Raw genomic sequence first — 16,023 nt, forward strand, 5'->3', positions numbered from 1 at the left:
TTCTACTGGGCTTCCGCACACAGGAGCCTTCAAACGCCCGCACAAATGCCCTCCTCATTTCAGTATTAATGTTCATAAGATTCTAAATAACAGATTCCATGACAATGGATAGGTCTCCACACTCTCTGGATCTAAACCCAAAAGGCTTATTTGTGGGGGCATTTGAAAGCTCTTGTGTACATAAGCCCAGTACAGCAAGTACAATGTCTTTGTGCTTGTAATGTGAACAGATGTGAAACAATACACAATTCTCCAGGGATGCATCAGGGATTCAATGCAACATTTGGTTGATGAATGTGGCTTTGCTAACATAGTGCGTTTTGGAACATTTCATTTCAGAAAGTGTTTTATACTGTGCTGACATGTTCTTTTTGTCTGTTTTTCCCATGATTAATGTCATAATAGACAGAAGCACAAAATGAGTTGTAACATGGAAATAAAGTTGTTCTGGACCCATGTCCATATAACATATTTCCTTCCTCTACACGTGAGGAATGTTTCTTGAAAGTTTGGCCAAACCTCCTTTTAACACCTTGTATACTTACATATGTAATTCTGTCCCAGCATTTACAAAGAAATTAGCACACACCTATCACATGAGATATTCTGACATAAATAAATGGCTGAAAATGTTGAAACACATTTATTAAAGAAAATCTATTTATTATTGTACATCAATAAAAAATATAAATACATTGCGAGACCAAAGCCTCAAGGTGGATGCACTGCTGTCATTTTTGGGAGAATAATCCTCCTGATAGGGAGATCTTAGTTCTCAGCTACAGTCATGCCACAGTTGAGGCCATGACAGGTGCCGTCTTAGCTGGTTCTGCTCTGTAACTGTCTGGGAGATGCACAGTGTTCTGTAACAAAAATGTTCACTTCATGAGACTTACGTGCAACAAGGAAACAGATTTTTAGTTATACAAGGGTTTTTTTTCCCACAGGCCAACAAGTTTTTATTACAGAACTATTGATGTAGCGAATGTAGCAAACTGTGACAGTAGTCAGGGTGAATCCACGAGCTATTGGATCTTGTGACATTCAGAGATATTTTCGTATATCATTGAAGTATGGTGAGGTTCTCATTCACAACAATACATCTCAAATTCTGTGTAATAAACACACACACACACACACACACACACACACACACACACCACTATATGACTACATTACACCAGCCAAATACACTGCTGTAACTGGGGTGAGGTGTTGTGTCTGGTGGAACGGGTGAGGGGAGGAACGACACAGGGAGTGAGAGAGACGGCTGTGGAAGCACGGTTGATGGTTCAGAGGGAGGCAGCAGGTGCTCAGGATATGAATGCAACACAGGCACCTTGAGTTCATGCACCACATGATGACAATAAAGTAGAGGGGTGGATTAGGAGGGGACAGAACAGATGAAGGGGAAACTAAGGAAGAAGGTGTGGGCGTAAGCTGAGTGAAATTAGGGTCTTGTGGCAGGTTGGAGGTGTGTGTGTGTGTGTGTGTGTGTGTGGTGGGCAGGTGGTGGGAGGAGGATCAGCACTCTAAACCCACCCTCCTTTCCTGCACACTTGTCTTCCATCTGCTTCCCAAAATCCATAAACGCAACAATCCTAGACAGCCCACTGTAGCTGGTTACTATGTGCCCATCAAAAGAAACCCTGCTCTTGTTGACCAACAATACTAACCAATTGGTCGTAGCCTCTCCTCCTATGTTAAAGATACAAACCACTTACTTCATGGACTCCCAACCATCCCCACCTCATTACCACCTGGATCTCTTATTTGTTGATGCTGACCACTTCCCTATACATCAATATCTTCCATGCCCATGTTCTTGCCACTTATGAGCACAATTTTTCCGAACATCCTTCTGACTCCAAGCTCATCAACTCATTCATTATACATCCAAATAATAACGTCCTCATAAATAGCTACATCTCCTTAACGGGAAGATTTACAAAGAAATCTGCAGCACAGCAATGGACGTGCGCATGACAGCGTTCTAAGCCAACCCATTTGTCAGTCATCTGGAGGAAACCTTCCAGGTCACCTAAAACCCCAAACTCCTTCAATGGCTCAGGTTTATTATGATATCTTCATTATCTAGACCCAGAGTCAAGCAAGCTACCCTCATTCCACAACTGTCTCAACATCATCTCTCTTGTTCTTTCTGTCTGATCCTCCTCAGCCCAACATGTCACATCTTCCTTGGCATTGACCTCCATGTCTCTGGTGGTTCCATCCATACTTCTGTCCATATCAAGCCCAGTAACCATCAACAATACCTTCCGTGCCAAAAAATCACTCCCATATAGTCCCACAGACAGTGCGTAATGACAAAGTTCCCTTGCCCAGTATTCTATAGGTATCACAAAAATCTTCTTACACAGGCACTATCCCCCAAACCCAGTTCACAGACAAATTTCCTGTGTCATACCCTCACACCCCCGTAACCCTCAACCACCATCTCCAAGAACCTGATGTGTAATAGTGCTCCCCCTGATAAGCCAATATCATCCCAGAGAACTGAATCACAACCTTCTTCTGGGCTTTGACTACTTATCACAGTTCCTAGAAATGATGAACAGCTTATCTACAATTCTTTCCACCTGTCCCAAACTGGTAATCCACCACCCACCCAATCTACACAGTGTGGTGGAATGTGCTGCTATGCACAGTATGCTTGGTTTCAAAGGCTGATTTACCACCCATGTCATATGGGTCCTTTCATCCAACACTGCATCTCTGAATTATGTAGAAGGGAGTTGTCCTTGCAACACCTCCTTTGTTCCTGTAATCCACCTGGCCTCAACCTTCACTAGCACCCTCTCCCACACCCATCACCATCCTGCCCCCAGGATCTTAATTTCACTCATCCCACAGCCACAGCCACAGCCTCTTCTCTCCATTCTCTCCTTCCTCTGTTCTATCACCACCTGCCAACCCACTTCTCCACATCACCACCACCACCACCACCACCACCACCACCACCATCATGATCATCATGTGATGCACAAACTCACCAGACCCAGTGGTCATGTCACATTCATCTCCTATGGACCTCCCATCATTCCCCAAACCTCCCTCACGCTCTCCACCCTCTGTATTCTGACGCACTCCACCTGACACAATGCCTTAACCCAGTCAAGCTGGAGAACTGCAGTCCCAGTACACAATATTCAGCCAGCACAATGTAGCCTTACTAATTTGTGTATGTGTGTGACTCAATGCTTTTATTATCTGTCAGTCATTATCTTTACTGTTAATTTATTTACGATCAACAATCATTGTGCATACACAAAAAGCTAAGGAAGCTCGACAGAAAGATATAAGTGTTTGTTTTTTCTGTGAGCTTTTTCGGAATGGAACAGTAGATAAATAGTCTGAAGATGATTCAATGAACCCACTGCAATATACTTAAGTATGAATTACAAAGAAGTGCTGTAGTTCTAGATGCAAAGTGTGTGAGAAAAAAAGATTTTTTTTTTTTTATCTATCACAGTCCCCCCCACCCAAACAACAACATTATTCCCTAGAAAGTAGTTCCATCTGGCAGCTATAAGCTGTTCCCAGTCTTGGTATCAGCACTGAAAGGCTTCAACTGGTAGGGCCTTTAAAATGTCAGTCACATTCTTTGAAATGTTCTCTAGAGTCCCAAAACGAGATCCTTTTAAGACTTTTTCAATTTCAGGGCAAGAAAAGAGTCACAAGGACTCAAATCAGGCAAATAGGGGGCTGTGGAACAATAGGATCACCTTTGAGGCCAAAAATTTTGTGATGGAAGTGGCCGTGTGACATGGGGCATTGTCATGATGCAGCATACACTTGTCTGAAACGTCTGGTCTCAATTGATTCACCCTATTCCGGATACCTTCAAGGACATCTTTGTAAAACATTTGGTACACAGTTTGTCATGGAGGATCAAATTCTTTATGCACGATACCTCTAGTGTAAAAAAAGCAAATCATAATTGTTCTGATCTTTGATTTGCTCATTTTACCTTTTTTCGGCTGAGGAAATGTTTCAGTGTGCTGCTCCTCAATTTGCCACTATTCAAAAATCCAAGACTCATAACCTGTGATCACATGACTGAACCATTAATGGTCATTGTCAAGCCTCTCAGAAAGATCAATACAAACACTTCTTCAATTGTCCTTCTGCTCAGTTGTGAGATTTTTCAGCACCATTTTGGTACAAACATTTCACATGTGGAAATCTTCAGTCAAAATTTGATGTGCAGTGTCAATGTTATGGCCAGCTGATTTTAGTAATTCTGCAATCATACCATCTTCTCTGGACACTTCATTGTTTTAAGTCTGTTTAGTTATTTCAATTTCATCAGTTTCTTTAGAGTTAGGGTTGGTGTTCTAGTTTTCAGTGGTTGGAATTTATTCACTGATTCTGCACAGTTAAATAGTTTTTCAAAATAATTACCAAGTACCTTACAATTTTTCTGGTTGTTAAGAGCCAAACTGCAACTTTCATTTTTGAAACAAAGACTGTGAGGGTGGTAGCAGGTTGAATGTTTTTATAGAAGTTTGCTTTACACCCAATTTATTCTCATTTAGTTGATGCACAACATAAATGACAAATGTACAACTTATGGCTAGAAGTTCCCTCAGAAATTCAAGACAAAAGTTGTTCTTAACACAATAGTGCTTTATAACTGCTATGTACTATTCTTTCACAAAGAGGGCTACATCAACCAACTATTTACTAAGGTATGCCACTCGATGTGTAATCCAAAGCACGTGTCACAACATGTTTTTCATATACTGTCAAATGTCATGTATGTGGCAGAAAAAGTCTTAGGTGTCACCAATAAACAAATCTCAATTTTCTTGGTTAATAATCCAAAATCTAAATGGTTAAGCTACCAATTATTTTATTTTCTGCAGTATCATTTTTGTATGGAAAAGAAAAGTTTAAAATATAATTTCAGGCATACAAAGTATGTTTTACTAAACAAATTGAAAATACAGTAGCAGATTGTAATTTAAATGCTGAAAGTGACAGCACTTCAAGCTTTAGGAGCTAAGCCAACTGGAGAATTAAATTTTAAAACAAACAAGAATGCAGTTTATGTGAGAGACACCCTTGTTCTCTCTCTTTTATCCAATATTGTGGATGACTATTGCAAATCTCTTTCCCTCACACTTTCATATCTTTCTTCATACAAAGGACAGTCTGGTTGGGAAAGCCTGCAAGTAAGAATGCCAGTCTGCAACCATTTAACAACTGAACAAGACGTACATTTTACTTTCTGTAAGTTTTCTAATACTTGTTTCTTATTTTTATATTTTAATACAGAACAATATAAAAATCAATAGGTATATCAACTCACCAGCTTGCTTGCACGAGACTCCAGGATGCCATATGCATAGTGATTCAGCTGCAACACAGAACAGTAGTAAAATTAGTACAGTCTGAAACCTTATAGGGCAGAGCAAAAGTAACAAGAAGGAAATTAGTAACAGAACTCAAATTTCTTAGTTGAAGGTTCATGTTACTGTGTGTGTGTGTGTGTGTGTGTGTGTGTGTGTGTGTGTGTGTGTGTGTTTACGTAGCTCTTTTCCCTACACCTTACTCCCACTGCCCCTTCATCATCCTCGTCATTCTCTTCTCCATTCCTCCCTCCTTTTGCACCACAACAATCAGTGTACAAAACTTGTTTCACAAAATATACTGTTTTTAACATTCACCGATACTTTAATTACACTGGCATTCAAAGGGTTTTTCGCAATAGTGTTCTGGAGTACTTTACACTGAAACAAATCTGAAATCAATCACTACAAAATTTCAATGAAAATAATAACAACTGAAAGGAAGAGAAATTTCAAGTTAAGATGTAACTGCATCATCATTTGCTGAAACCTTCATCATTCTGCAACATACTACATTGACCTTTTTGAGTGAAAACATGCCAGTTGCTCTTAAACACAGGTAACCACTGAGAAGTCACCTTCTGATAGCGTCCTGTCTAGGAAACGTGCAGTGCCATCTTCTTGAACATAAAACACTGCATCCTGTAGTCACACAAACAATCATTATGTCTGCTAAGTTGTCTGTGCATGTGTTGATGATGGCTCTGGCATGATACAGCAAATAAAAACAAGTGTAATGCAAGATGACAACCAACACACAACATAACTGCAGCTGCTCAGACAAAACCACTAGGGGACTCACCCAGCCTGTCAGCATAACAGACAAACTTCCACATGATCATCACTGATGGTGGATGATAAGCAGTTCAGACAACAAGAGAACAGCATCTTCTGAAAACATAATGCTACAGAGGAATGCTGAAGATTAGGCACATAGATCAAATTACAAATGATGAAGTACTGAACTGAATTGGAGAAAAAAAAATCAACATGCAATATGACTAAAGGAAGGGATCATTTGACAGGACACATTCTCAGGCATCAAGTAATTGTGATTTATTTATACGGTGAGAAGGTTCAAATAGATATAGGTTGCGGTAGTTACACAGAGATGAAGAGGTTTGCACAGGATAGACTAGCACGGAGAGATTCATCAAACCCGTCTTTGCACTGAAGACCGCAAAAACAGCAGAGTTACTCTTTGGATGAATTTTGAGCAAAGACAGTCCTACATATTTTTCCTCATTTAATCATAATGTAATACAGTTATGAAATACAGGGATAAATAAATGAAATTTCTAATGCAAAAGATAAATCTGCCAAGTATTTAATTTATAACCACCAATTACACTTTTGTGACGATTAAATCAACCACTTAGGCTAGATCCCAATGCGCAGCCTAGGCAATCAAACGTACAGCTGTTAGTATCTCTTGCTAGATCAGTACAAGGGAAAGGCAACCACTAACCTAAAGTGGATTTATGTGTGGAGCACAGACAGTCATGTCGTGGCCATGACAGTGAGTGCGTGTGCGCACACTTGCATGCATGCAATTTTGCTCGAAAAAGAGCTAGTGTTCAAACCTAATGTGAATACTGTTTTCTGTTACATGTTTCTGTGTTCCATGCATTCATCTGTTATAGGTGTGGTTGTGTTTACACTGTCTTATGTACTGCTGCATCCAGGAATTTCCAGTCTTGATGGAGCACTTTAGAAGGAACAAATACCGGTGGGATACTCTGTGACCTACACATCAGATAGCATAGTGAGTCAAGCTTTTTTACTCTCTTGACTAAATGTATTACAGATGACACAAACATTGTGTGATTGCAAACCAACAATATTCAATGGAGATTTATGACTCTACTAGCATGAGAGCAGTACATGAACTGGTCATGTTGATCCAAAGCTTGGGCATTAAGAAGCAATGAAGTACGAGGGCTATCCACAAAGTACATTACGTTTTGGAATTAAAAATAAATAAAGTATTGGAAATTTTTTTATTATATACAGATGAAAGCCACACTTTAATTCTACTTTTCTACATAGTTGCCATTTAAGTTAAGGCACTTATCGTAGCGACGGACGAGCTTGGAAATTCCTTCGTTGTAAAATTCGGCCGCCTGCGCCTTCAACCACGTAGTTACCTCTTCTTGAAGCTGTGCGTCATCATCAAAATGCTGCATAGCCAACCATTTCTTCATTGCTGGGAATAAGTGGAAGTCGCTCGGTGCCAGGTCGGGACTGTACGGCGGATGAGGAAACAACTCCCACTTAAAAGATTTGAGAACTTCACGAGTGGCATTTGCCGTGTGGGCCCGGGCGTTGTCGTGAATCAGCAAGATCTTTGAGCCCAACTTTCCCCTGCGCTTGTTTTGTATTGCTCTTCTGAGGTTGTGCAGAGTTTGGCAATACCTTTGAGAGTTTATTGTAGTGCCTCTTTCCAGGAAATCCACAAAAATCACACCTTTTCTGTCCCAAAAGAACAGGTAACCACGTGGTTGAAGGCGCAGGCGGCCAAATTTTACGACGAAGGAATTTCCAAGCTCGTCCATCGCTACGATAAGTGCCTTAATTTAAATGGCAACTATGTAGAAAAGTAGTATTTAAGTGTGGCTTTCATCTGTATATAATAAAAACAAATTCCAATACTTTATTTATTTTTAATTCCAAAACATAATGTACTTTGTGGATAGCCCTCTTAGTTTGGGCTACGAATATGTGAGCATAAATCTGCCAAGATTCAGCACTGTTCAGATGTTTCACCAAATTCTTTGAAACCTGGTCAACTACTGCACAATTGGCAGTGTTGTTGGAGGCCCCACTGGCATGTGCGAGTTGCTGAGACATCAATGGTTCAAGCTGAATGAACAAATATTGTGAGTGATGGACTAGGGGAACTCAGGTTTTAGCTTCACGTTATTGGGCACACAAAGCTATTTCTGTGACCACACTTGCTACAGAACCCAACTGCTTCTACTACATTACTAACTCATAATAAACACCAGAACCCTGTACTTCACAGATAATACACCACCATCAAACAAGAGATATTAAGGTTATCATGAGAGCAGTGTAAAGAATGAAGGCCAAACAGAAGTAAAATCATATCATATATTTTACTAGAGGGGAACAGTTCAGGAAGAGAACTTGGATGTAGACTTGAAAACTAGAAACGGAAGAAATATTATCAGAGAGGATAACAAGTATCACTTTAAACACAAAAATAATATATTCAATAGAAATCATTCAGGTCCATGAAATAAGATGCTCACATTCTGATGATGATGTTATTGACCAATACAGAAGCTCATAAATGATAACAATCCAATAAAAATATTATAATGAGGAATTTAAATGTGAAAGTGGGACAAAAACTAAATAACAGTTCTTCAATTGAAAACATCAGATTTGATAATGAAAATTACAGGCATTATACATTGTTGTGTGAAAATGCATTTTGTTTAAGCACACATAGAGTATTCAGAAGGCTACTAAGAGCGTCTGTATCTATGCTTTGGTTTTAAGTCAGAGGCAGCACAGCAGAGTTTACACTGCACACATGAAAGATTTAGCAAACAATTCGCTGTTCACAACAATAATGGAATTTATTGAGAATACATATGTCTTTAACACATTCTTCCACAAGAAAGCAAATCAAAAATGAACTTATCATTGGCAAGATGGAACTAAAAATGAAACTTACTACATTTTATCAAATAAAAAGAAATTGTACATGATGCAGCAATCATTTCTGGTTTCCAATTTGATCACAGACCCTTACGATACACAGTAAATATAAAAACAACATTAGGAAAAAAAATCACACTCCATAGGTCAGAAGTCAGAATTTATTTAGGTATAACTAGGTTTACCACACTAAATTAAGCAACAAGTTCATCATCTTAGAAAGCGAAGGTTATACAGACACACAGTTGTTTAACAAAGGTACTAACGAGAAAAGCAAAGAAAGTTGCAAGTTTGGAAAACTACTCAAAATGGCATTAGGCAGCGTTTAATGAAAAGGGAAGAGTTTAAGTTAATAGCAATAGGCCTACTGTAGAACATGATGAATTAAACAGAACTATTCTTCAAGATGTTGTGAAAAGGTAAAAATATTATAAGAGAAACCTTTGAAAGCAATGAAACAGAAAAATACAAACAAGACATCTATGCTGGATAGATACCACATATAAACAATTAAGAGGGCAACAACACAGAAAAAATTGTAAAAGGGTACCAAAGGTGCCAAGAGATGATGATGTTTCAATAGAAACAGCTAAAGCTGGAGGAATGTATTACAAAAGGAACTTAATTGTTTATAAAATGCCTGTAGAGGAAGATAATATTGTAACTATAGCACTTGCAGCAAAATGAGAAAATAACCATATAGATATTAGCCTCTTCTCTGTTATGCATAAGCTATCCTCTAAAATTATTATCAAACACATAAGAAAAAGAGATTTTATCAGCCAAATGAACACTTTAAGAAGTAGATGTAATATTAGAGTATAATGGACCATCTGCAAGTCAGAAGAGAAATAGCAAAGGGGGTTAAGTAGACTGCTTTACCACTTTTTCTCTGATCCCTATATTTAGAGAAGGCTTATGATTCAGTTTCAACTAAATCTACAGTAACAACCCTTGATAAACAAATCCACTATTCAACCTATGATAGTACACTGATCGTCTTAAAAACAGCTGTACCCAGAAGGACCCAACCTATCATCTGCAAACTACATGGGTATGTTGCACATCACCAGCTATGCCAACAACCACTGTTTCAAGGGAGGCAGCATACAGGGAGTGTGAGGGGGGGCTGTGATGTCATACCCATCTATTAATGCAAAGGGCCCTAAATGGCTGTGCTGGCCAATATGACAGCAGGTTACCCAATTGGACAACTTTGAGAAGAGCTGCATCATGGGGCCGCAAGAGGTTGGGTGTCCTATCATTGTATTGTCCACCACACCTGTCATACAGGCACCACCATTGTCCATTGTTGGTGGTAATGTGTACAAGAACGCACACATGCACGACATGTAGGATCTAGTCGTCCTACATGCTCCACAAGCAAGGAGGACCGACAGATTGTTTTCCACATGTAAACAGATCCAACAGCAACCATAGTAGCCGTTCAGCAGGCTGTCCTCTGCAGCATCTCGTAAGTGCTATTACCATTGGCAGGCAGGTGCACGACACAGGTCTTACAGCACACTGACCATTATGATGCCTTCCAATCACAACCAGCCAGCATCATGCCTCCCTCGCCTGGTGTCAGCAATCACAGACATGGGGCCCTAAACGGTGGCCTGGTCATTTTTGATGATGTCCCACTTCTGCATTGGACGTGACGACCACTGTGTCCATGTTTGGGGTGTATGGGAGAGTGCCACACACAGCAGTTGTCATTTCCCATCACATATCCCACCAGCCTGGTGCGATTGTATGGGGAGCAATATCCTATGGTGCCCGTTCACTGTTAGTGCCATTCATAAACACTCACACCCATGCCGTATTTCGACAGGACACTGGCCATACTCATACCACGAATACTTTTCCATACCCAGCCGAGGTGTCCAATCTACCCCAGTCAAGAAAATGTGGGGATGCCATCGAGCGTGCCATCAGAACTCCACCTCCAACCACCAATCTGCAGGAACTGCATGCTCATATGCAAGCAGCATGGGATGGAGTATTACAAGACTACATCCGAGGCCTGTACAACTCAATGCTGTAACATCTAGACACTTACAAAGGTGCTTGTAGCTGGGGGGTAAGGTGGGCTGATAACACACCCCCACCCACCACAGCTAGCTTTCAGGGAAAGGATGAAAGTGCTGGCAGGTCGACAGACACACAAACAAACACAAACATACACACAAATTCAAGCTTTCGCAACAAACTGTTGCCTCATCAGGAAAGAGGGAAGGAGAGGGAAAGACGAAAGGATGTGGGTTTTAAGGGAGAGGGTAAGGAGTCATTCCAATCCCAGGAGCGGAAAGACTTACCTTAGGGGGGAAAAAGGACAGGTATACACTCGCACACACACACATACCATCCACACATATACAGACACAAGCAGACATATTAAAGTTTGGATCTACGTAGGCAGAGATACGTTCTGTGGAGGCTTGGTAACCAGCTACAGTGGGGCGGCCGGGAAGATTGCGTTTGTGGATCAACACCTTCAACCAATTACATGCAGTCTCCCATCCTTCATCAAAGACACCAACCACTTTCTCGAACGCCTGGAATCCTTACCCAATCCGTTACCCCCAGAAACCATCCTTGTAACCATTGATGCCACTTCCTTATACACAAATATCCCACACGTCCAGGGCCTCGCTGTGATGGAGCACTTCCTTTCACGCCGATCACCTGCCACCCTACCTAAAAACTCTTTCCTCATTACCCTAGCCAGCTTCATCCTGACACACAACTACTTCACTTTTGAAGGCCAGACATACCAACAATTAAAGGGAACAGCCATGGGTAACAGGATGGCCCCTTCGTACGCCAACCTATTCAGGGTCGCTTAGAGGAAGCCTTCTTGGTTACCCAGGCCTGCCAACCCAAAGTTTGGTACAGGTTTATTGATGACATCTTCATGATCTGGACTCACAGTGAAGAAGAACTCCAGAATTTCCTCTCCAACCTCAACTCCTTTGGTTCCATCAGATTCACCTGGTCCTACTCCAAATCCAATGCCACTTTCCTTGATGTTGACCTCCACCTGTCCAATGGCCAGCTTCACACGTCCGTCCACATCAAACCCACCAACAAGCAACAGTACCTCCATTACGACAGCTGCCACCCATTCCACATCAAACGGTCCCTTCCCTACAGCCTAGGTCTTCGTGGCAAACGAATCTGCTCCAGTCCGGAATCCCTGAAGCATTACACCAACAACCTGACAACAGCTTTCGCATCCCGCAACTACCCTCCTGACCTGGTACAGAAGCAAATAACCAGAGCCACTTCCTCATCCCCTCGAACCCAGAATCCCCCACAGAAGAACTACAAAAGTGCCCCACTTGTGACAGGATACTTTCCGGGACTGGACCAGACTCTGAATGTGGCTCTCCAGCAGGGATACGACTTCCTCAAATCCTGCCCTGAAATGAGATCCATCCTTCATGAAATCTTCCCCACTCCACCAAGAGTGTCTTTCCGCCGTCCACCTAACCTTCGTAACCTGTTAGTTCATCCCTATGAAATCCCCAAACCACCTTCCCTACCCTCTGGCTCCTATCCTTGTAACCGCCCCCGGTGTAAAACCTGTCCCATGCACCCTCCCACCATCACCTACTCCAGTCCTGTAACCCGGAAGGTGTACACGATCAAAGGCAGAGCCACATGTGAAAGCACCCACGTGATTTACCAACTGACCTGCCTACACTGTGATGCATTCTATGTGGGAATGACCAGCAACAAACTGTCCATTCGCATGAATGGACACAGGCAGACAGTGTTTGTTGGTAATGAGGATCACCCTGTGGCTAAACATGCCTTGGTGCACGGCCAGCACATCTTGGCACAGTGTTACACCGTCCGGGTTATCTGGATACTTCCCACCAACACCAACCTATCCGAACTCCGGAGATGGGAACTTGCTCTTCAATATATCCTCTCTTCCCGTTACCCACCAGGCCTCAATCTCCGCTAATTTCAAGTTGCCGCCACTCATACCTCACCTGTCATTCAACATCATCTTTGCTCTCTTCACTTCCGCTTCGACTGACATCTCTGCCCAAACTTTAATATGTCTGCTTGTGTCTGTATATGTGTGGATGGTATGTGTGTGTGTGCGAGTGTATACCTGTCCTTTTTTCCCCCTAAGGTAAGTCTTTCCGCTCCCAGGATTGGAATGACTCCTTACCCTCTCCCTTAAAACCCACATCCTTTCGTCTTTCCCTCTCCTTCCCTCTTTCCTGATGAGGCAACAGTTTGTTGCGAAAGCTTGAATTTTGTGTGTGTGTTTGTGTTTGTTTGTGTGTCTATCGACCTGCCAGCACTTTCGTTCGGTAAGTCACATCATCTTTGTTTTTAGATATATATTTTTCCCACGTGGAATGTTTCCCTCTATTATATATATATACAAGTCAGTATTATGCAAGTTTTTAACAGGGTCAGAATTGTAACAGCTTTACAGCTTCTTACAAGTCACCATTCTCTTCCAAAGTATTAAAAATACTCCATACCACCATGTCCAGCCCTGCCCCCACTACAAACTGTTGTATGGGCACCCTTGGATGCTTGTATTCACAAGCATTCGGATCTGATGCCATACTAGCGTGTACATTTCATGGCTTTGTAGCACAATAAATGTTGGTCCTTCAAAGTTGAAAGTGTAATCATTTTGTATTTGTAGTACCACCTACCTGCCCACCAATAATGGTCACAATCCACCGTCTCCTTCTGGATGCAACCCTTTTTATGGTGATCAGTGTATAATGAAGAATATCTACATCAATGTTACAAGTTCATTTAGACTTCATAAGGATAGTGAGGAATTCAGAATGAGCATGGAGTTCAGCAAAGAAATTTCCTATCCCCTAGAAAGTTTTCAGGTCCTCACTCCAGGAAAATAAATATGGAATATGTATTAATGGATCATATCTGAATGACCTTTATTTTTCAGTTGGAAATATAATATTTGCCTCTAGTCCAGATAAGCTTCAAACAAATTATGGAACTACTTGACAGATCAAGCTTGCAAGTGGGCCTGAAAATCAATTGTAATATGAATGAAACAAAATAGCACACTGAAAAGAAAACAGTAAAAATTAACGATGAGGTCATATACAATGAGTTGTTGAGATTTTGTTTTTAGGGCAGTTGAAGACAGCCACTGGACTGATGGAAGAGGAAATCAGCAGAAGATTAAAAATGGCTGTAGTGCATTGGTAAACTAAATATGGTTTATAAATTGAAGACACCAATGTATTTGAAGTGGCAGGTATGGACTTTGAGATCAGTGGACAACACGGAGAATGTTGTTAGAAGTTAACAGTAGAGATAGGAATGCTAACAAATGGATCAGAGAACAAACTGGAATGGAAAACAGAATTAGCACTAACGAAAATGATATGGAGGTTGGTGAAACATGCATAACTAGTATCATGGAACATGGGCCAAGGAAATTCTTTGATAGATTTCAAGAAATAAGAAATAGCTATGCCTCCAGTACATTTTAATTCTGTGTCTTACATATTGTATTTTATGAAAAGGATTGATTGTTACTCACCATGCAGATGAGATGCTGAGTCACAGACAGCACAATGAAAAATAATGTAGACTAAGTCCTTCAGAAGATGTAGGAAACTCATATACAACTTCATAACCACAACTCACATATTCATGGCTACTGTCATTTCTGGTTGATAAGGCTCACTTTGATTGTGTCTGAGATGAGCAGCAATCTTTACTGGGGTGGGTAGTGGAGGTACAGAAGAGGTATGTGATGGGAAAGATGTTAATGCTGACTGTGGGAGCATGCAGGGATGTGGTGGGGCCAGGACAGGATTGTTAGGTGTGACAATGGGAGAGACAGGAGGGGGTGGGAGGTGCTGGGAAGGGGTGGGGGGAAAGGGCAGAGGAGAGAAGTAGAAAAGGGGAAATGACTATGCAAGTGTGCTGACAGGATACAAGGTGTGTGTAGTAGTACTGGAGTGGGAGCAGGTAAGAAGATACGCAGGTGGAGGACAGGAACTAGTGAAGGTTGAGGCCAGGGGAGGGGAGCAGGAGGGGTGAGGTTATAGGGAAGGGGGGTTACGGGACATGAGCTATGAGCATGAGCTATGAGGTAAGAGGTTGGGTGCATGGGTGGAATAGGTTGGGTACGGGCAGAATGCCACTGTGGGAGGGGTAGGGAGAACAGTGAGGAGGATATTACTTATTCCAAGAAAGGATCACAGACAGTCAAAGCTGTGGCAGAGAAAGTGTTACTGACTCACAGGGGTACCGTATTTACTCGAATCTAAGCCGCACTCGAATCTAAGCCGCACCTGAAAAATGAGACTCGAAATCAAGGAAAAAAAAATTTCCCGAATCTAAGCCGCACCTGAAATTTGAGACTCGAAATTCAAGGGGAGAGAAAAGTTTTAGGTCCCACCTCCAAATCGAAACAAAGTTCGTCTAATTGTAATATGAGACACAATTTAGGTCGAATGAATGACGATACAGCTGCAGTAGTTTGGTTCGAGTCGTAAGCTTAGCAGTTAAGCTTTACCAGGTAGACATTTCTATGCGTCAGGCGCTCCGTCCGTATTTATACGGGTACCCTTCCTTTTCACGTGCTTCGTCTGGTTTGAATTGATTGCTTATTTTTCTTTGATCTGATAACCGCCGTTTTCTTTGTTATAGGTGTTTACGTCTCTCTAAGCTGAAAATGCATTACTGTACTGTGTCATGCATTGTTTGTCGCATTCTGATTGTGCGTGTTTACGGCCTGTCGCCGCTCGCGGCATGGCCTACTTTTGTGCGCGCTACCGCCGCTTACAAATAAAAAAGAGAGAGGAATAGTCTCATTAGCTTTCTTTGATAATGATCAACAAGAACCAAATAATAGACTGCATATGATAGATGATGTTCTGAACGAAATTTTAACGAAAATTTTTCTCCGTTTGAAAATCTTTGCAGGCGG

The 16,023-nt window shown here is 41.4% G+C and overlaps 1 protein-coding gene across 1 annotated transcript in view; it reads right to left on the reverse strand.

The window, feature by feature from the left end:
* Positions 1–642: 642 nt before the first annotated feature.
* The window catches only part of LOC126195112 (39S ribosomal protein L39, mitochondrial), an 82,448-nt gene continuing 67,067 nt past the window's right edge, over positions 643–16,023 (reverse strand). The window contains exons 8-9 of the mRNA XM_049933582.1: positions 5,336–5,383; positions 643–863 (exon numbers count right to left, since the gene is read on the reverse strand). Of these exons, the coding sequence (XP_049789539.1) occupies positions 786–863; positions 5,336–5,383 (126 nt within the window). The 3' untranslated portion in view covers positions 643–785. The remainder of the gene's footprint in view (positions 864–5,335; positions 5,384–16,023) is intronic.

Source organism: Schistocerca nitens, chromosome 7, assembly GCF_023898315.1.
Source record: "Schistocerca nitens isolate TAMUIC-IGC-003100 chromosome 7, iqSchNite1.1, whole genome shotgun sequence".
Classification (NCBI taxonomy): Eukaryota; Metazoa; Arthropoda; class Insecta; order Orthoptera; family Acrididae; genus Schistocerca; species Schistocerca nitens.